Source organism: Sceloporus occidentalis, unplaced genomic scaffold, assembly GCF_023333645.1.
Source record: "Sceloporus occidentalis isolate IW3139 unplaced genomic scaffold, rSceOcc1.0.p SCAF_37, whole genome shotgun sequence".
Classification (NCBI taxonomy): Eukaryota; Metazoa; Chordata; class Lepidosauria; order Squamata; family Phrynosomatidae; genus Sceloporus; species Sceloporus occidentalis.
Genome location: NW_028317017.1, coordinates 7,904,401 through 7,926,720, shown reverse-complemented (window position 1 = coordinate 7,926,720; position 22,320 = coordinate 7,904,401). Strand labels below are relative to the sequence as shown.

The window sequence follows — 22,320 nt, the reverse complement described above, 5'->3', positions numbered from 1 at the left end:
TTCACAACCACAAGGGAGTCTGGGTAGGCACATGCAAATAAGGTTAACAATTATCACCTTTGCCTCTATATCCACTTTATACATGGATCCCTTGAAAGTAATTGCCCGCTGTACAAGACAGCCTTTAGACAAAACTCAGGAAGAGGTACAATAGCCAGATCACCACTCATGGACAGCTGTTTCGTCCTTCATGGGACTCGTCAGCATGAGGTTGTGATACTGGCTTAGTAGTTGAAGCTTGGGGTAGCTAAGAAATATCATTACATAAGTTATGGTGGGTAAAAGGTGATGGAAACCCTTCCACTTAAATTTAAGGGGTAGTAGTCTGGTGTCTGTAGATGAGTGTTTAATAATACTTCTACTACCCCTTAAATTTAAGTGGAAGGGTTTCCATCACCTTTTACCCACCATAACTTATGTATATATATGTATATATATATATAGGCAGCAGGGACTAATATTAATCTATATCGGCAACTGGGGCTAATATTTATATATATATATATCAGCAGCAGGATCCAATATTTATATATATATATAATCAGCAGCAGGAACTAATATTAACGAAACTGCCAGTTCAGCTGTAATTTTGAAATCATGTTTCAATCATAGTCTTTACTTAAAAGAGATAAGTACTCAATATGTAGATAAAAATGCATGTCTAATGCGTATATGTGATGGGCCATCACATAAATCAATAATAAAAGGAGGGGCTTGCTGGGGGCATTAATACAAATAGTGGTGGCTGGAGGTGATGATACAAGGGTGTGGGGGCACCACATTAATCTATACTAAAAGGGTGCTGGCTGGGGCATCAATACACAAGGGTCAAAAACACTAAGGGGATATAAACAACAATGCAGTGTGAAAAATTAATCCTGATGTAGATGTCAGTGACATAGATTGTGTCCTGCTGTTTGTGTGTTTTTGGTTATCAGTGTACCAGAGCCTGCCCTGGGGTATGTGTGCGTATAGGTGTTGGTGCGGCACAGCCTGTCTTGGTGTGTGTGTGTTTGGGTGTCCGTATGGCATAGCCTGTCCTGTGTGTGTGTTTGGGTGTCGGTGTGGCAGAGCCTGTCCTGGTGTGAGCCTGTCCTGGTGTGTGTGTTTGTGTGTCAGTGTGGCAGAGCCTGTCCTGGTGTGTGTGTCTGGGTGTCGGTGTGACAGAGCCTGTCCTGGTGTGTGTGTCTGGGTGTCGGTGTGACAGAGCCCGTGTTGGCGTGTGTGTTTGGTTATCTGTTTCCTGGCAGTTGGAATTATTTATACTTATCCAGGGATAAAATGCCCTCCTGAAGTTGTAGTGACTTCAGGGGACAAAACATTCAAGGCCCTGAAATAATTTAGTGGAAAAGTTAAGGTATTGTGTTATTTATGCTATAATATTTATTTCAAGGGTTAGTCGTACTAAATTGTGGCTTCAGGCTTCCCATGTTGAATGACCGAGTATTATGTTAGTCCAATAACAAAGGTATCGTTCCATACCACATTACTTTTGGCAATAAAAAAAACACTTTCTAAGAAAGGTTTAAAACTCTGTTGTAAAAGAGTGAAAATGATTTCACCCTCACACTACAGACATCTGTGAAAATGAGTATTATGTTTTAATTAAAACACATAAAAATGTAACCACATGGAAAAAAAGGTGTAAATAGTGCAGTCTGCGCCTCACGAATATAGGTGCCCTACTGCTTCCTTATAAATAAATAAATAAATCAGAACTGGCACTACAGAAATCGTTTTTTTTCATAAATGTTTATTTTGACATTTTAATATCTTAGCAAACCGCAAGTCATTTTGCCCCTCTTTTGTGGCCTAATATCTCCCTTTTTGCTGGGTACAAGTGTATCATTGTGTTCTTCAGCACTAAAAGTCACAATACTGTGTACAGAAACAGCCTTACTCAATGCCATTAATCACTCTGAATAGGCCACAAACTTTTGTAAAATGATCTTGGTAAAGTCCTACCCCTAGACATGTTTTTAACCACATCCCTAAAGCAAAAGTGTCTCTCGTTGTCCCTTTGAATGTTAAGAGGTCCTATGTTTTAAAATAATCACATTAAAACAAGACAAAACCAAATATTTGCAATAGCTTTATGAGTCGGTTGGCGCCCTTTCTACACACACTGAAAACTTTTAAGGAACTTACAAGTTTAACAGTAAAACAATTCCTTTAAAATCATTACTGGATCATGTGTTTTGAGGGTTAATAAATATACTGCCATACATGGTCCCGTTGCTTTAATAAGAACATAAAAAGTCTGACATGGCTCATACAGAATTACTTAAAATTAGGAATTCATTATTATCATTATCTTGCAGTCTAACCATGTGTCAATCATTGAACGTCTGTAAAAGAGAGAAAAGCAGTGTTTTGTGTGGAAATAATGCTAATTAGCTTGAATGTAGAAAAGCAGGCGAGCAAATGAAGCATTTTGAAAAGCTTAGATAAATCTGCACGCTTTTCCGTATATAAATAAATATACTATCAACTTAGAACAAAAACGGCTTCAAGTATGTTTTGGCTTGTTTTTCTTAGGAATATATATATATATATGTAAATATATAATATATATATAAGTCAACGTTAATATTGGTTAATTAATAAAAAGTATAAACATGAAATGGTCAGGCACATGTGCACAGTCATAAACCACTAAACCACTATATTGCACTATATTGGCATTGACTCGATGGGCCGTGGTAGTGAGTTGATGGATGACTTAACTATTAATTATGAACAGCATTCTTTTACAGTAAGAAGTATGCACTATGCAAGGCCAGTTATTTATGGCAGAATAAATCCACTGGCCAGGGGCTCAGTGTTATATTTGATAACTTCAGCCAGTACGCTATGTGTACCATGGGTATATTTGGGAACTTTCGAGGGTAGGCTACCCAGAGTGCTCCCTTTGCTTGAAAGTGTGTTTGTGTAGAGAAAAACTAGCCCCAGAGAGCTTTTTTTGGGTGAGGAGTGGGACTCCCTGGAGACTTGGGAGACACAGGGTTCCCCTAAGAGACCCCAGTTCACACCCGGGAAGTTCCCAGGTTTAACCTTGGCAGAAGCCTTGTAGCATGCTTAGTACATCTACCTACTTTCGGTTATTTTATCCGGCTCTGAGGTTTGTAAAAAAACCAAAAACAGGCTCTTATGTTTTTAAATGAAAGAGGCAAAGCTGACTCACTTAATATCCCCGCATTATTATGACTAAGTTGAAAATGATCAAAGCTGGGATTAATGGGTTTTGGTCCACTCATTTGGATTGGGGCGAGAAAGAAATGTGTGGACAGGTAATAGTGGGTGCATTTGACAAGGTTTCTGAGACAATCAGGCTCCCTGCTGGCAGGAGGAATGATGACTGTATCCTTCAAAACGTGGCAATAAAATGTTATCACAAATACATCTGAAAAGAGCTTGGCATTGTATTCAGGGCAAGTACAGACATAACAATTTCAGCACAATTCTCGACGTAGGATGTGTATTTCTATGAAATGTTGATTTCTGGAAATAGAATGATTTTGTTTTGTACTTTCTATGTTAAAAGATTGTAACACTTATCAGCAGATAAGAGGTAGCGACTGTGTTCTATAAATTAAGATTGATTATAAAGTGATACATTCTGTAAATTAACAGAGAATATCACAAATGAGCTGTATGATTTATACCAGGTTTCTGGATGTCCTTTGTTATGAAGGGCCTAGGCCTACTCAGCCCCTTTTATACAAGAACATCCATGCTGTTGGTCCTCCTTGATAATACGTCATTACATTGGTGAGTCAATTTTTTTCCGTAGTGTAGTGGGGTGACCTGTTCGTTAAAGAGATTATCTAGGAAAATTGGTTTCAAATATCACTATACGTTTTCTTTTTATGTTAAAGCTTAGAATCTTGTGTGCAGAAATCCCAAACAACACCAATGTGATGTCATCAGCCAGAAAAGGCTGCCACAAAGCATTGATTTTTGCTGACAATCAACTGAGCTCTTCATTCTTAGATAACGAAGGCTTTTTTTTCTTCTTCTAATAGAAACATCTTAACTCAAATAGTTTTAAAAACATCAAACGTGCCATATGGAATTACTGTCTACATCCTCTGTGTTAAATCAATTCATTAATGTCACTTTTTATAATACAGAGGTTGCTCTTACATAAAATAGGTAACTTCCAAGTTCAAATACAGTATGTATCTTACATTTTCATTGTACATTGTTGGGAGATGTAAGGGTTGAAAAAAAAAAGAAATGCTTTACTACTTTGTGTATTGTGTAACAGTTGGTTGTTATATTCATTGGAGCTTTCATACTAGGTGCAGTGTCTAGAAAAGCTTTTAGCAGCAATACATAAATCTTCTTAAAATTGTGATGGCATGTGTTGTAGAGCCCAGTAACGAGGTGTATATTTAATTCTCTTGAGGTTTTAGAGGATGCAAAGTGGCACTTAAATCCTAAATTTGTAGACCAGAGTGAACCAAAGGGAATAATCAGAATGAGGGTGATGATGTTCCATTGTTTAAGGCTTGTTTGAAGAGTTCCTAAATTATTCAGAGGAAGAAGTTGCTGCAGTCTTTGCATTGGTTGTATACTTTTGAATTTTTATCTGAAAATGGAATTGCTCTACATTTTTCACTTGTCGTGCTTGAGTTATAATATTGTTTCTTGTCCTAAATATTCCATGCAGCTTAGTATGAATAATATGGCTACCAGTGGAAAATAAGATTGTGGTGTCAACTTGCATTAAGAGAAAAGAAGTTAGCCAGGCAGTTTTTAATAAATTAGGAGCCCATGCATGCAGTGGTTGGGTGACTTGTATATCTTCAATGAACATGTTCAAAGAAGGAAATGTGTATGTCTTTAGTAAGGTTTTTGAAAAAGATATACACACATCAAATTCCGTTTCTCCAAGATAACCTTGATTGCAATAGGATAAATGATGATGGTTGAAATAACCCTTGGTGAAATGGTCCCATACCACAAGTTGTCGGTTGAGTCTGAAAGAACATCTATCATTCTTAGACATTAACAAATAAATGACCGATGCCAGTAATTTAATTAACTAAGTTCCTTACTGGCACATGTTCGCTGATACATTAACAAAAGGGCTCAAATGTATACATTGGAGAGAACCTGGTAGCCATTCATCATATAAACTAGTAGCAAATTTAACATAAAAATGTTCCTGAAGTGTCTTGACATCAGAAGATGAAATCAATTTAGCTGTTATCAATTGAACTTGGCAGTATTGTGGCGAATCCATCAGATAGAGTTCTAGTGAGAAGACAAATGTACAGTCAACCCAGCTCATAGCCAACAAAGCTAACTTTTTCCACATTAACTGTACATTGTCAAATTGAATACTAATTAATGAAATGGATTTTCCTTGGAATTGCGAAGAAAACATGGTGTTAACTGAGATTTTACCCCAGTTTTATATACAATAGCATCTTGCTTTGATTGCCAGCTTGGAAAAATGAGCAGTCGATGCTAATTTAATTGAATAACCAAAATAGTGGATTAAATTTGGCAAACTGAGTGGCAGTTCCAGATAAATTACATTTTTCATATCATTTTCTTTTTGTGTTTGAACCTTGGCATGAAGGGAACATTTATTTCTGGATGATCATGAAATTGAGATAGGAAAGTGTTGTGAGAAAGATCTATGAGTCTGACCCTGTAAGAATCTAGATAAAGTAGGAGGCAGAGTAACAATAGTTTGATGCAGGTCATTAATGTTAATATAGGGTTTGCAGGAGATATAGCTTTACCAGGCCTTGAGTGTCTGCTGGGGGAGCTACATTGCGTTGGACATATTTTGTTTCTTAACCAGAACAGGTCCTCTTCTGTTTCTTTCCAGTTGTCTGCACTTATTGAGCCTTATTGGAGTTGATATGTGCAGTGCCCAGGGATATCTTCTGATATAGACATGGGTGTGATAGTTTTCTTACAAGACTACTAGGGTGAGGTAGGATTGAGCAGTAAAAATATTTTTTAACAACAGGTTATTAACAAAATATTCACTTGCTATCTTGTTATACCCATGTGGTGAGATATTTAAAAAAGACAGATGACAGTGGAAGGCGGTATCTAGAAAAAAAAACAGTTCAATCCGGTTCAAACAAAAGCAAATGGTTTATTTTTTTAAGCAGCCTCCTGGTAACATGACATATTATGGAACTTAAGTGACAGCAGTGCTGGCATACACTGTATAGGATCCGGCTCCTGCTGAAAGATAAAAGCTGTATGAAGTCTACTAATTTAATACAAAAAAGTTTAAAATTTGGTTTTGTTATATACTTATGTTTTATCATAGCGATCAGCAGAAGTGAGCCATAGAAAGCTGAGGAACATACAGTGTATGCTCCTTGCTCTGTACAAATACACCTCTTGCAATTATTTAACCTTGTCAAATAAATACCAAAATTTTAAAACCATTAACCAAAGTACTTTGACCATACTTACATGGGTATTTCTTATCCAGGAAATACATTAAACATCCAATTGCCATAACCTGGCTTCTCATCAAGCACAATATAATGTAAAGGAACATAAACATTGCTTGTATTTTATCTAATTTAAAGTACATTAAGCAGGCAAGTGATATTTTTTGATTTTCATCGAATATCTTCAGACCATTTCCGCTTTTCTTGCTCTACACAAGGTATTGGATAATGAAGTCATGTGGAATTATGTAACTCGTGGTATATTCATATTTGTATGCTTAGCCTTTCATCAAATATAACATTTGTATGAAGTATTCTACTTGCAGAGCACTCCAATTAAAGAGTCTGCAGGGAATGAATGAGAGGAACTGACAGTGGGGTAAATGGGTTAAGTTAATGGCATCATTAAATGTAGTTTGAAAAGGATTTTGCACTCCAGAATTATGCCCTTAGGTGGGTGAAGTCCTTATACAAAGGAGTCAGATCATAAACATCTGTCACAGAGTGGAGGGCAGATGTAGATGGGATAATTCTTTCCCAATCCAATTTGGACAATAAAACGATCTTAAGTGCCCAGCAAACTATTCCCTGTTGGTTCCATATAAAAGATCTAATTGTAGTTTACACGGATACTGAGTAACTGAATAATTTCCTTATTGCCATCAAGACTATATGAGGTCACAGAGCATTTACATTGGGATTACCTCATCTGAATTGGAACCAGAAAACACACAGAAATCCATGTTTACAAATAGCAACTCGAGGGCAAATAACTCACTGGAGCAGCCCATGAAATGTTCCAGTTGATTGCCCCAATGTTGGAACTTTGCACCAAAATGAGTTTGTTAGATCATTTGGTGGGATTACAAATTCAGTTATGGTTTCCCAAGCCATTCAAAATACTTCCTTTATCCCCTTTAAGTAAATTACACCTGTCCCTTTTAACCGATGGAAGAGAAATCCTTTAATATGTTTTAAGAATGAGTGGCATGGATTTAAAGTTAATGGCTGTTTGGTGAACTGAGGAGATGTACTTGGTTTGCTTTAGCTTTGCAGCTGCATATATACAACGTTCTCTGCTGTCTTCGACTTGCAGGTGCAAGGTTCTGTTGAGAGCAGCCAATGAGTATTATTTTTGGCTGTCCTTCAATTAAATTTGACAATTATGTTTGTTTTGTTTACACACTGATCATGTAAGCTTTCTCAATCTTAGAAATCATTTTTTAAGATGTTATATAAACATCACTGTACCACTAGTCAGTTTACATTGGATTGTACATTGTGACTACATCTATTTTTTTTTCTATGTTGGCCCACTTAGATGAGTCTAAACTCTTCAGACAGGAACTAAGCTTCTAAGTGATTTAACATGCCAATATATATATATATGATAAAATGCCAGCCTAAGTGAGACTTCTGTCAAAAAGACATGTCTTGATTACATCAGAGTTTATTGCAGAGCATTGTAGATTTTAGCTCATCTAAAATATGCATCAACATCTGCTTAACTGTGCATTAAACAAGACTTCTGTTACATATTTAATAAAGTAGGCACATTTTATAAGCTTACTTAAAGACAATAATGACACATTTAAGTTGTGAGTAGCAATGTCCATTGTTTAATCTCATAGTAAACTTATGTTTGTTTGTTACAATAAAAAGATGATAATTAGCAACTGTCATAAGTAACATGTAGAAGATGCAGCTAAGACCAACCCTACCATACAGACAAACTAGGTGGATACTTTGGAAACTGAGCTAGTAGGGATCTTATTTGCAAGCAGGAGGGGTTTTTAGGAAATCTGGAAATTCTAGGGGAAATTCAATTTTCTAGTATTTCTAGTATTCTAGAAATTATAGAAACCCTGTTTTACATGTGCATCACTTTATTATGTAAAAAAAGAGAATTCACGTTGCATCAATTATGTATTTAAGCAATGTAAGTTCACAAAAGCTGTTATTTTTCTGTTCAAGTATGTCTTAACTCATTTGTTCATGATATTGCTAATTGTTTTATATATTTAGATTTAACTGGCAATCTGTATTTTCCCTAGTGCTACAGAATCTGTAGGGCACACAATAAATAAAATGTAACGTAATGGACACTGCCCTAGGATTGGCCTAGGTTAGCAAACTCCTGCTACAAAACTCTTATGTCGCCCTCTAGGGGAGGCACTCTGCATAACCCCTAGATCTTAGCTCTTTGCATATTTTTGGAACATTCAATTGGTATCTGTGCTAAAGAGACATGCCACCCTTAGAAAGTGACTAGGGTAAATACACTTTGAGAGTACAATGAATCACCACTTAGAGACTATATACCCCCTTACATTAATATCTAGACAGCTGAACAATATTTTTACTCCAACAGTAAAGTTGTTATAGGGTTGTTATTGTATACATACAAATCAATTCCTTAATTATATATGCAGTGGTCATACCATAGGTAAACCTCACCCCAATCATACTTTTAAATATCTCTCAAGAGACACAAATATTAGCGTAAGTAAAATACGAACCGTATAGGTTATCTCAGATCAGACTGAGCACTCATAAAAATGTGAGTCCCAGACATCAGAATTCGATAAGCAGATCTATAATGCAGAACACGCATAGATTATTTCAGCATTGCATCCAAACACAGAAAAATTATTTCTTTTCTAAGAAAAAGAAGTGTTACTGTCATATATAATGTGTTATAAGCCCAAGTAATTTATAGTCTGTATCGGAAAGAGGCATGTATATACAATATTATATACAAAACTTATTGCCCCACTAAAATATCTCTTCCCTGATTATTGTCATTCTAGAATAAGTTTCTTATTAGTATTTCTAGAATACTAGAAATACTAGAAACTAGAATTTCCCCTAGGATTTCCATATTTCCTAAAAAACCCTCCTGCTTGCAAATTAGATCCCTACTAGCTCAGTTCCCAAAGTATCCACCTAGTTTGTCTGTATGGTAGGGTTGGTCTTAGCTGCATCTTCTACATGTTACTTATGACAGTTGCTAATTAACATCTTTTTATTGATGTCATTATTTTCTTTATGTAAGCTTAAAAATGTGCCTAATTTATTAAATATGTAACAGAAGTCTTGGCAACCTTTGTAAGGGGACTGTGAGGACAAGAGGGATATGAAAATATATTAGGCAAGTCATGACACATTTTGCCACAATGATCATCTCAAAAGTGGTGTAATACTTACTTTTACTTTTAAGCCAAATAACCCAACCCCAAAGTACATTTTATAGCTTGTTTAAATAAATCAATCAATTTAATGTTGGGAAGCGTTTTCCTTGAAAGGGACAATAGTGACAACAAATGACCCTAAATTCAAAGTACGGGTGCAGCGTAGTGTGAGAGAGTCCAGTGTACTTATTTAGGTACACTACAGCCATGGATATATTGTCTTGGGTTGGACAGTACTAATGGAGTAACAATTAGGGTGGACGTACTAAGAGTTTGCCCTCGATATTGGAAGGAAATCAGTACTTCTTACACTCCCAACACACATCATCATCATCATATCCCTTGCATTTTATTATAAATAATATTAAATTTCTCAGTATATGATGGCATTTATATTGGTCTACATTGCCAAACTGCAAGGGGAGTGTCATTTAAACATAATAAAATAAATAGAAGTGCCACAACATTAAAGCTGGCAGAATCCCCACACAGTAGTTACAGAAAGCTTTCTATATAAATGACTAAATATGATTTGCAGAAAATCTGCAATTTGCAATAGCAATTCATCAGTTAGAACAGTTTAAATATTTTTATAATAAAGATTGTACGGTTGCCATTAACTTATCTGATGCCTGAATCAGTATTTAATGCCAAGATTGTTTTAGATTGATGTACTTTCGCTGATAGTTTAGCCTGAGTGCTTTCATATATTTTATGTTCTGCAAATTTATCTGGTTTGTTAAAGGTGCTATTCCACTTAGACAAACGATAAATTACATTCTCCAGGATGCTAATCAAAAACCTTAGCAGATCTGTTATTTTAGTCTTTCCTCTGAAAGAAATACCATTACATAAGTTATGGTGGGTAAAAGGTGATGGAAACCCTCCATGACCTTTTACCCACCATAACTTATGTAATGGTATTTCTTAGCTACCCCAAGCCTTAACTATTAAGCCAATATCACAACCTCATGCTGACGAGTCCAATGAAGGACGAAACAGCTGTCCATGAGTGGTGATCTGGCTATTGTACCTCTTCCCGAGTTTTGTCTAAAGGCTGTCCTGTACAGCGGGCAATTACTTTCAAGGGAAAGAGGCAAAGGTGATAATTGTTAACCTTATTTGCATGCGCCTACCCAGAATCCCTTGTGGTTGTGGAAGCACCATGAGATTTCTGAGGTTAAAACAAGCCTTCTGGCTTGTCTGGTGTCTGTAGATGAGTGTTTAATAATGCTTCTACTACCTCTGAAAGAAAACAACACAGAAATCTTCAAGGGGAATCCATGCCTTACATCCCATTACATTAAGAACAAATACTGTAATTCATGTTACATTCTCAAACATTGCAAATTAAGAACTGAAATGTTGGTGTAGCCAACTGTTCCCATGATCCTAGCTAATGTCTGCTTCTTCTTAGGATAAATCAGGCCTTTTCCGCTTTTGCTTCTTCTTTTTGGTAAAAGCTTTGGCTCTTCTAAGTTTGGGAAGAATGAGATGAAACAAAGTTAATTCATAACAGCCCAAGCTCACTTCAAGCCCCATCATGGCTTGTCCAGCCAGATACTGTATGTATGTATGTATGTATGTATGTATGTATGAGTATATATAATGTAATCTTGAATCTACCCATCCCTTAGAAAGTAGAGAGAATAAGACAATATTTAAGATGATTACTCCCTTTTTTTGTTAAATGAAAAACAATATAGCTGGTATAATGCCCTGGTCTGCTGGAGCAATTTCACTTATTTTATTTGAAAATAATCAGCCATATTCAAAATAGAAAAACAGAATAATAAAGGATCCTCATCCATTAATCAAATAAATACAATAGCTAAACCTTGATAATGATGACAGCAATTCTTTTAGCAATTAACAACAATTAATTTATTGTGACTACAATAAATTAATTGTTATCATGATTTGGAAAAAAATAGCTGCTTTGCAGGGCCCTAATATACATGTGTGTGTATAAATGTGTATATATATATAAATGTGTATATATTTATATATATATAGAAATATATACATACACACGCAGTATATCACAATGAACATGTTGGTTTGCAAGGGACTTTTGCTGTAAGATGTCTATAAATTCAGTTTGCTGACATTTTGATAGGAACAGTGTTTTTATTGTGCTATTTGAACATATTTTTTGTCTTAAGAGCTGAACAGGATAAGAAAAAAAGCAGAAGTTATTTGGTTTCTCTAACAGCATAAACATATATATATTTAAAAATTATTGTAAAAATGTATATGTTTGTTTTTGTTGTTGTATACAATTATCATTATTTAACCCCTTCGTGACAAAGGCTGATTTTACTTTTTGTACCCTTCGTGACAATGGCCGTTTTAACATTTCTGCGCTGCTCGTGTTTAGCTGTAATTTTCTTCTTTCCCGTTTACTGAACCCACACACATTAGATATTGTTTTTTTCAGGACAAGAAGGGCTTTCTTTAGATGACATTGTTTTGATTGTATCATATTATTTACTATTAAAAAAAGTATAAAATATGGTGAAAAATTTTGAAAAAAATGACTTTCTAACTTTTACTTGAAAAATCTTTTACTCATCTATAAAAGGTAATAAAAAAAACCTGCTAAATAGATTCTACTGTTTGTCCTGAGTTTAGAAATACCCAATGTTTTTATGTTTTTTTGCTTTTTTCTGCACGTTATGGAGCAATAAGTACAGGTAGCGTTTTGCTATTTCAAAGCCATTTTTTCCAAATCTGGTAATTCTTCCCCCCATGTGCCATTTCGGGTATCTTTGAAGCCGGCCAATGCAATTTACCCCATCAAATCATATATTTTTGAAAACTAGACAGCCCAGGGTATTCCAAATGCTGGTATTTTAACCCTTTCCAAGCACTTATTCTACCATCAGCCTTTGTCAAACTTTATGGTAGTAATTTTTTTGCATTTTTGTTTCCACACATTAGGTATAAATAAACAGGTTCTGGTATATGTCACTATCAAAAAACACCCCAATATGTGTTTAGCAACATCTCCTGAGTACAGTGATACCTCACATGAATGATTTTGCCTGGCTGTTTGGGGGCAAAAGGGCCACATTTGGGGCATGCACATTTTTCAATGTTGAACTTTGGCATTTGGGGATCCACTGCCCATGCCCTATTTGGTACATCTTTGAGCCTGGCCATTTCAGTGTGCCCAATAAAGCTATATATTTTTGAAAACTAGACACCCCAGGGTATTTAAAATGCTAGTATTTTAACTCTTTCCATGCACCATATCTACCACCAGTCTTTGTCAAACTTTGTGATAGTCATTTTTTTCCATTTGTTTTGTCACACACATTTTACTTCAGGTATGAATTAAAAAGTTCTCGTATATGTCACTATCACAAAACACCCCAATATGTGTTCAGCAACATCTCCTGAGCGCAGTGATACCCCACATGAATGATTTTGCCTGGCTGTTCGGGGGCAAAAGGGCCACATTTGGGGCATGCACATTTTTCAATGTTGAACTTTGGCATTTGGGGATCCACTGCCCGTGCCCTATTTGGTACATCTTTGAGCCGGGCCATTTCAGTGTGCCCAACAAAACCATATATTTTTGAAAACTAGACACCCCAGGGTATTTTAAATGCTGGTATTTTAACTCTTTGCATGCACACATTTTACCACCAGCATTTTTTCAAAGTTTGCAGTAGTATTTTTGTGTGTGTATTTTTCCCACACACACCTACTTTATGTATGAATTTACAGCTCCTGGTATATGCCGCTGTCACACGACACCCCAATATGTGTTCAGCAACATCTCCTGAGTACGGTGATACCCCATATGCATGGGTTTGTCATTTTTTGGGGGAACTAAAAGGCCACATTTGGTACGTGTGCATTTTTCTAATTGGAAATTAGATGTGTGGCCATCCTTCCCCCCGTGTTAATTGGGACCTTGTTGAACCCGGCCAATTCAATTTACCCCATCAAATCATAAATTTTTTAAAAGTAGACACCCCATGGGCATTTAATATGCCAGTATTTTAACTCTTTCCATGCGAGAATTTTTTAAGCTAATATGCTAATTTTAGGACTTGCTCACAAAAATATATTTTTTATATATATATATTTTTTTTTTGCCTTTTTAATTTTTTTTAAAAAATTTTTCAACTTGAAGGTTCCCCTGATAGTGACATCAGTGGGAAATTATTTTTACATTTTACTGGTTTTTTTACTATTTTTTTTCTAATTATTATTAATTTTATTTTATTTTTAATTTATTTTTTCTAATCACACTGTGATTAGAAAGCTGAGCTCCATTGACTTGCATGGTTGAATGCAGTACCTATATTCAACCTGCAAGTGGAGCCAGAGTTCTCTAGAGGGTCTGGAGACCGTCTAGCGAACTTTTTAGACTTTATTGTTTTTCTTTATTGAATTTTCCCGGACTGCCGCCATCTTGCAGATGGCGAAGATCACCGGCAGCTGCGGCTGTGACCGCTCTCCGGAGCGGTCACAGTCCATCCCCAGGTAAGTGTTTGGTGTCGCTGGATGCCTCCTGATCGAGGCGTTCCAGCGACACCATTTAAGTTTAGGAGGCGATCGTTGATCGCCTCCTAAACGCTTTTAAAACGGGCGTCCGCCGCCATACAAAGTATGGCGGATGTTGACGCCCCGGGGAGGGGCCAGAGATGGCCCCTTTGTGCCGATAATGGCGTTGCTGAATGCCTCGAGGTCGAGGCATTACAGCAACGCCGTTTCGGTGCAGAAAGCGAAAATAGATCGCTTTCTGCACCCGTTTAATGACGTGCCGGTCCTGGCACGTCATTTGTCGTTATCGACTTGAATTTCCGTGACGTGCCCGGACCGGCAATTGTCATCAAGGGGTTAAAGTATAAAGATGGGCACAATTTTGGCCGCATAATACCGATTTGCTGTTTTCTTCTTTTTAATGGAGAATGGACTAGCCTGAGTAGTCGCATAGTCATTTAGTGTATTGATAAGCAGATTACCTACCACTAGTAAAAGTAGCAAACTATTCCAAAACCCTCAATATTCTTTGTTATGATATTTCGTCAGAAGCGTCCAATATATTCAAGCCTTGGCATTGTTTTATAGGCATGATCTGTGCCAATCTTCACTAGACCAGATGGTTCTTCTATCATGGGGTGTTGGATGCTAATTGACATTTATAGTAGTACATTATGCTGAAGCCAGAAACAAAAACTCTTTATGAATATGCCTCCCTGTGGTTCTTTCTGCTTTTTAAAAAATATATTGGGTTATTTTCTTAATATGGTTTAAAGACTCTTCTATCTATTTACTAATACTGCTTAGTATAATGATCTTACAACGCTGGTTTACATGTTTTATTTACTACTGGAAATCATCCATTATTTTCACCCTACCAGTGTGCATAGTATATCTGACATATCCTCAAAGAAGGTTTACCTTTGGCATTGAAATTTTGATTGAGGTGTTATATAGTATTATGTCACTGGCATAGCAAAAGGCAAAATGTCTTTAATTACATGAAAAAGTCTCAACTACACAATGGTCCAATACTTCATTAATGGTATTGTGTACCAGTGTCTATCCGTTAGAGTGCTTCTATTGTTTCAGTGATCATTGAAGCAAAAAATCTTACTACCATATCTTTTAAGCCAGGGCTTAAGGGTTGCAGTTCTGGGGCCCTGTTTCCATTCCATGCCTTCTAATTACTTCACTGTTTTCAAAGTAGCTTTTTCTGTGACATTCCAGTAGAAGCAATGCCAGCCCTAGGAGATTCCAGTGTCCTAGGCCATCTATGAGTCAGTCTTCTATCCATCCAACTGTGTCTTTATGTTAGGTTCAGCTGAATCAACCAAGATATTCAGAAGAACATTCTTAGTATGCATACTGACAGATGTATATTTAAGCCCTGGAAATATATCCATATCTACCCCCAATGCTACCTTCTGCTGCAAGGGAGGGCTGGAACTTTCTGGCCTGGGGGAAGGTAAAGCCAAATGGTCCCATTGGCCCCTTGCCTCCCTCCCAGTAACTCTCACACACACTGGCACACATATTTAGACACTCTCACACTTTTACACACTCACACACACTCATGCTTAAATATACTTACACACTCATGCTAACACACACTCCCTTTCACACACACTTACACATTCATTCTCACACACACTTAGACGTACAGATTCATGCTTACTCACATACACACTCATGCTCACAGACATTCATATTTGTGCTCACATATATATACACTTTGTCTCTAACATACATATATACACGTGCCCTCCCTTACCCTCTCACTACCTTCCCCTACCCCCTCACCAGAAGCTTTTCTTCTAGAAGCCTTGATTTTACAGCAGCATTATGTAACATTGCGTTACTCAGAAATATCATACAGTACTCTAGATAATGGACATTTTTAAAAATTATAAATGTCAATATTTTGGAGAACTGTTCAAACATTCCCTCTAAACCTTCAGAATGTAAAAATTATACAAATTTCATATAGTATCAGGGGTGGAATCAAAAGCAATTGATTTTTTTAAATTAAAAATATAGATGACTGTAGCTTTAAATAGACTTTGCATCTACCAATGGCATATCATTAAGGACAGCTGCTGGTTGATATTTAAGAAATAAATTAACTGCAAGCATTGATGTTATATCCCTGTGGGAGGGGGCCCTGATTTGACTCTTTATAAAATATTTGAATAAAATCACAGTATACACCAAAGTGACAAGTTCAGCTTTTCAGCTGCTGTGATAATTGTAATATTTTTTTTTTTTTACTTTATATAATGGCCATCTTACCCGTGATTATAATATCTAAATAACATTATTAATGAAGTCTGCAGCATTGAGCATTCATTCTGCACAATGGTATACATGTAGTGTGCATTCTATGAAGTGGTATAAATATTATTATGAGATGTTTGTTTGAATATGTATTTGTGTATAATAATTGATAAACATTCCATAACCAAACAAGTGTATTTATATGATCTTCGTCCTCCTTGTGCTATGTTGCATCAGTTCGATGTTTGTTACGCTATCCAGGCCAGCACTAAACCAAATGTATCAGATTTGAAGTGTTAGAGACATATTTCCCTAAGTCAAGTTACAGTATTGATGTGCCAGTCTATTTAAGATCCCTGAACCTTTGCCAACCCTGCTGTGGTTATTAGAACACTGGCCGCTGAGTAGCTCTGCCATTTAAACTACATGGTGCTCTAGGTTTGTGCCTCATGACAAGTCTGGTCCTTATCAAACTGATGCAGTACTGTAGCACTGGGAAAGGTCCAATCAGGCAAAGCACAATAAATATCTACTTTAATGTCATTTGTTCTGTTTTTCATAGAACTGGGCATTACGGGATTGATAGTATGCCAGACCTACGAAGGAAGAAAACACTGCCAATTGTCAGAGATGTGGTGAGTACAAATTTAAAAGCTTTAGGTTGTATGGTTAGACTTAGGTAAACATAGGATGCACAGTATATGCCAAGAAGATCAACTTCTGAAGTCCTACATTTTCTATGTTGGTACAATAATAAGTGCCACATTTTAGGTATTTTGGGACCAATACATATTTAACCATTTTCTCATTAACCATTGAAATGCATTTGTCTTGTAAGAGTTGAAAGGCTTGTAAGGAAGGCGTACCCATTTCTTAACAAAATAATTTTGCATCAGACAGGAGGTAAAACTATTATGACACCTGTCTTCTTTAGTTGATCTGACTTAGCACAGCCTAGAGAGTACACCTGTAGACATATGTATAGCATCGAACGTGCCATCATTTGTTCTCAGGATTTGCATTATTATTCCATCCCATTATGCATGATTATCACTCCTGTTTTGTTAAGTTACTGTCTCCCTTTGATGGAAACTAATTTTTATTCTGACAGCCTTTTTAAGAGTAGGTTGAGGGGAAGGAGAATAATTTGAGAAAGGAAACTAATTAAAATACTTTATTTGCCAAATAAAAATGGTACACTTTCTCCAATACATTTAATTCATATATAATTAGTTCAAATATCCCCAAAACACTTATCCTTAATAAAATCAACAAGCTATATGTTGTATGTATTAATAAATGACTTATGCTAAAAGCTATGAATGTGGCAGATGCTCTTTAAGATAAGCTGACATGTGTGATGTCAACTTGAGGAGTTTAATAGCCAAAAAATGTCCCAGCCAAAAATATCTCTAGCAATTTATCTGCTCTTGATTAATATTCCAGAAGTGAAATTTACTTTTTGATATTTTTTTATTTTTATAAATAGTTTTTTTTATATATACAGATTTGCAGGGGGCGATAACGTAGTTTGCTAAACCTCAGGAAACCAGTTGTGTAAAAAATCATTCAAAAAAAATAAATAGAAATATGCCTAATTTGTTTACTGCAGTCTTATATAAGGTGTGTAAAATGTGTCAGAAGTTCTGATCACAATGCACTATAACTATAAAGAATTAGTTGTGTTTCTGAATTCAGAGGCTGTGTCTGAATGAACAGAATTAAGAAACTTAATGCACCCAACATTTTATCCACATGTTGTATGTAGCAAGAGCATTCAGAAGCCAATTTTTTGCCTTGCTCTATTATTTGTTTTATATGGTGCCTTTATATTCCGCAGCCTTGTATAGTGGGATTTATATCTTATTTATTCTTAATTATATTTTAAGGAGGAAAAAAATGAACAGTAAATGTAATGGATGCTTGAAATTCTTGCGCCTGTTACAAAGACCAGTAGCTCTTAGTACAAATAACCAAAAATTGCTGTAACCACATTAAAGTACATCGAAATTGATCACCTCCAATTTTGGAACTTACTCTCTCTAGTGGTTTAAGAGCCCCTCAATATAATTATTTCACAAGCACCGTACGTAACATAATTATGTGTATATATAAATACTCAGCTATACATACATACATAGTGACAAAATTAAACAGCAGGGAGTGGGGGCAAGGTTGATCCCAGCATTGCAGCAGGTCCTGGATTCCCTGCTGCTCTTTTCCAGTATAAGTAAGCAGGACCCACATTTTAAAACTAGAGGGTCAGAGGTTTAGATGTATGTAAATAAGTTGAGTTAAGACATGTATGGGATAGGCATGAAGCTATCCTGAATCTAAGACAAGACCATAGATTAAAATCGGAGTCTTTAGATCAGGAAAATGGGTTATATGGATTAAATGGTTTTTATCTGCCATCAAATTCTATGTTTGAAATAATTACGGGACCTCTGTGTATACCTGGGCTAGGTTGTAACAGCACAACCATGTAAACCCTGCAGACTCACAAAAAAACAGCCAAAAAATATGATCTTCCAGAACTGCTTTTGATATTTTACAATCAGTAAATAACCAAATAAACAGTTTGTTTTGTTTAATATAAAAATGAATTTCTTGTTTAAATATGCATTGTCTTCTTTTATGGGATAAACGCAAGAATTCTACAAGGCATATTTGTGGCTGCACAAACATTGCCACTTAAGATTCAGACCACATCTTCAGCCAGGCAAACTGAGAAGAGAGGATTTATTTTCATTTAATTTTTTTTGTAGATGTCATTTTTTTTTTTAAAGTGTTTATCTAAAAACAAAAGTGAAATAACAATAGCTTTATATGAAATCATAAACATGGTGTTTGGGAATTGATAAAGTGAAGATTTGTCTGCATTAAGTTTGAGTTTTGCAGTTCCATCTTTCATAGTGATGGGGCTCAGGGTAGACCTCTGCTAAAGGCCACAATGTAGCATAAATCTCAGCCTTAAAGTATACCTGTGGCCAAATGTGGACTGAACAAAGTGGTATCTGTGGCACTGGATAATTGCCCATTTGCCCTGGCATTGTCTATTTTTTTCCCACCTATTTTGAACTACTATTTAAATAACCATCAATGAGCAAGGCAGACAAAGAACATGCCTACTGTGCTATATTTCTAGAGGCTTTATATGGAGGAAAATTGCATTGATTATATGACTGGCCCATCAATTGTTCCTGATTTTGATAATAGTGGGAATATCATATTGTAGTTTATTTAATGTTAAGAACGTGAACAATTAGTTTGATGCATTTCTTGTTCATCTGTTAACTTTGTTTTTTATTATCCCCACCACCACCACCACCACCACCACCACTGCAATCCAGGCTATGGTAAGTGTTTATTCTTATTATACGTCTCTGCAACCTTTCTAATTTATAGTACTCATTAAATATCATTTGTGAATGATTAAAGCAAAAGATGACGCACTGCAAACTCACACCAAATTACTAATGTTCTGCATGGCTTAAACCTGCAATAAAAAGCGTTTAATTGGAATTGAGAAAAAAAAAACATTATTACAAACCAATTTTATGACAGTTTGTGAAATATTCATTGTTATATATTTTATTTAGCTTCATTTAGAAAATAAGGAATATAACCCTATGAATTTTAAATAATAAGTAGGATAGGACGCCTTTGCTGAGCAATTGTAGTGTTTAAAGGCTGAAACATTTTTCTGCCAAAGAGAAAATGCAGTCTTGGGTTTTGGTCTAAATTTTAAACTATAAAAGCATCAAATACCGAAGAGTCTTCTGATAAGCTGTCTTCCCTGCCATGTTCTACTTTATTGTTTTATACCCACGAGAAAGCCGGATACAGCTTTAGCTTTTGAATCAGAGGCATTTATAGAGATAGTGGTCAGTGAAATGTATTCAGATCAGAGATATAGAAGAAAATCCTATTTCTACCAAGATGAGAATCTACCTGATGCCGTAGTCATGGCAGAAATGAAACTGATGTCAATGTAATGTAAGAGATGAAGCACAGAATGCTGGGGCTTCAGTCACGCTGTTTTGAGGTAACACCATATCCATATCCTGGTGTGGATCTGCATACGTCTCTGAACATGTTATATCCATACCAATTGTGCACAGTAATAAACCAGAGATATGATAAAGAATAATTAATTAATTAGCAGCAGGTGTCACGGACTGGGTCCAAACAGATCACTGAAAGGACCCAGCGCGCCCAAAGATTGTGTGCAGTAGTGGAGTTAGGCAGGGCCTGGTTGCAGGGTGACCACACTCACCCAGGTGTTGAGCACCTAGGGTTGTGCAGCCAAACACCAGCACCCTGATATAGCAGCGGATGAAGTCCAGAATGAAACGAAGTGATCTCCTGCAGGCACCCTGGAGCAGGCATGAAACATATCACTAGAATCACTGGCAGGATGCTGCAGGCTGGGAGTATGGAAGCTAAGCAAAGGATATAGCAGAAACATAACAAGCAAGGGACAGGGAGATCAGGCACGAAACATAACCAGACAAGATATACATGTTACAGGGCACTACAGTGAACCAGACAAGGAATAAACATTACTAGAAAAGATATACATGATACAGGGCACAACAAAGGACAGGGAACAAGGCAAGGAACACAGGGGAAGGAGTGAGGAGCCAGAATCCTCGGACGCTTCTCCTTTAAGCAAGGATAGGCCATATTGACTAGGACAAAGGGAGAGGAGAGAGGAACCAGAATCCTCAGATGATACAAGGAAGAAGGGCAAAGGTACATAAGAGACAAACAAACATGAATACAGGAACTAGCCTAGAACTATATGATAACAATTGGAGATTCCGTCACATCATATGGCCATAGTATGCTTAGCCCACCACTACGCCAAAGTAGTCCAATGACGGTGGGTCCTAACGCTAATCCCTGCTGACAGTGGTACGAAACAAACCAAACATGTAATCAAAACACATAGCACTGAGACATACCTTAGACTGCACACTGAGACAAACAGAACACACAGGTGGGGCACACCTTATAAAGGAAACAGAGCTGAAGCAAAGAGCTGAAGCAGAAGCAAGGAATGGAAGATCAGAACAGAGCAAAAGGAAATCCAGGAATGGATCGAAGCAAAACAGGGAAACTGAAGCAAGACAGATATGCAGCTCCGCAGCCTGGGCAGAACGTGACAGCAGGTGTCATTAGTGCCAATATAATAAAGCCCACTTGTGAGAACCCATACTGTCCATGAAAGGTCTTTTCAAACAACTTGTTGAGTTTTAGCTGTCCTGGAACTGGGGTTCTTGCAGTTTGAATATATTCGTATAAAACTATGTAATCATGAATCCGTGTCAGGAAACATCCTTGAGAAGGACTGTGCCCAGATAATTTTCCTTAATACATGGAGTCTAGAGCATCCCCAGTTCCACACCCTTTCCATTACATAGACCAACAGAACTTGAGTCTGCGGAAATGTCTCGGTAAAGACACATTACCGTACTTAATTTACTTAATCCAAAACATGGATTTTTGATGATAATAATAATAATACAATATGAGAATTAGAGATCAAATGTAATATTGTAATCTTTTTTGGACTTTTCTGATTTCTGGCACCTTGAAGTTTCACTCCCTAAAGGAACAGTTTGAGTCATATTGGTGTGGGAGAAGTGGAAATGAATAAAATATTTAATGTGAACGATGTGTTAAGGTGAATCACTGCTGTTCAGACTTGCATAAGTTGACAAAGACAATAAGGCATACCATTTTGTCTCATGGTACAGCGTACTTTTTCAGAAATATATCCATGTTTATAATGAAGGGAAATAAAGTCACATCAGCAAAGTAGTGACATCTGAGGTCTGTGTATTTATTAGAAAGAAGAAAATAAATTCCACTATTATGAAAAAAACATCCATATAGAATTGTCAATTCTT

At 36.4% G+C, this 22,320-nt stretch overlaps 1 protein-coding gene across 1 annotated transcript in view; it reads left to right on the top strand.

The window, feature by feature from the left end:
• Positions 1-22,320, top strand: part of UNC13C (unc-13 homolog C) — a 218,151-nt gene that overhangs the window by 41,673 nt on the left and 154,158 nt on the right. The window contains exon 5 of the mRNA XM_089488232.1: positions 16,965-17,037. Within this exon, the coding sequence (XP_089344358.1) occupies positions 16,965-17,037 (73 nt within the window). The remainder of the gene's footprint in view (positions 1-16,964; positions 17,038-22,320) is intronic.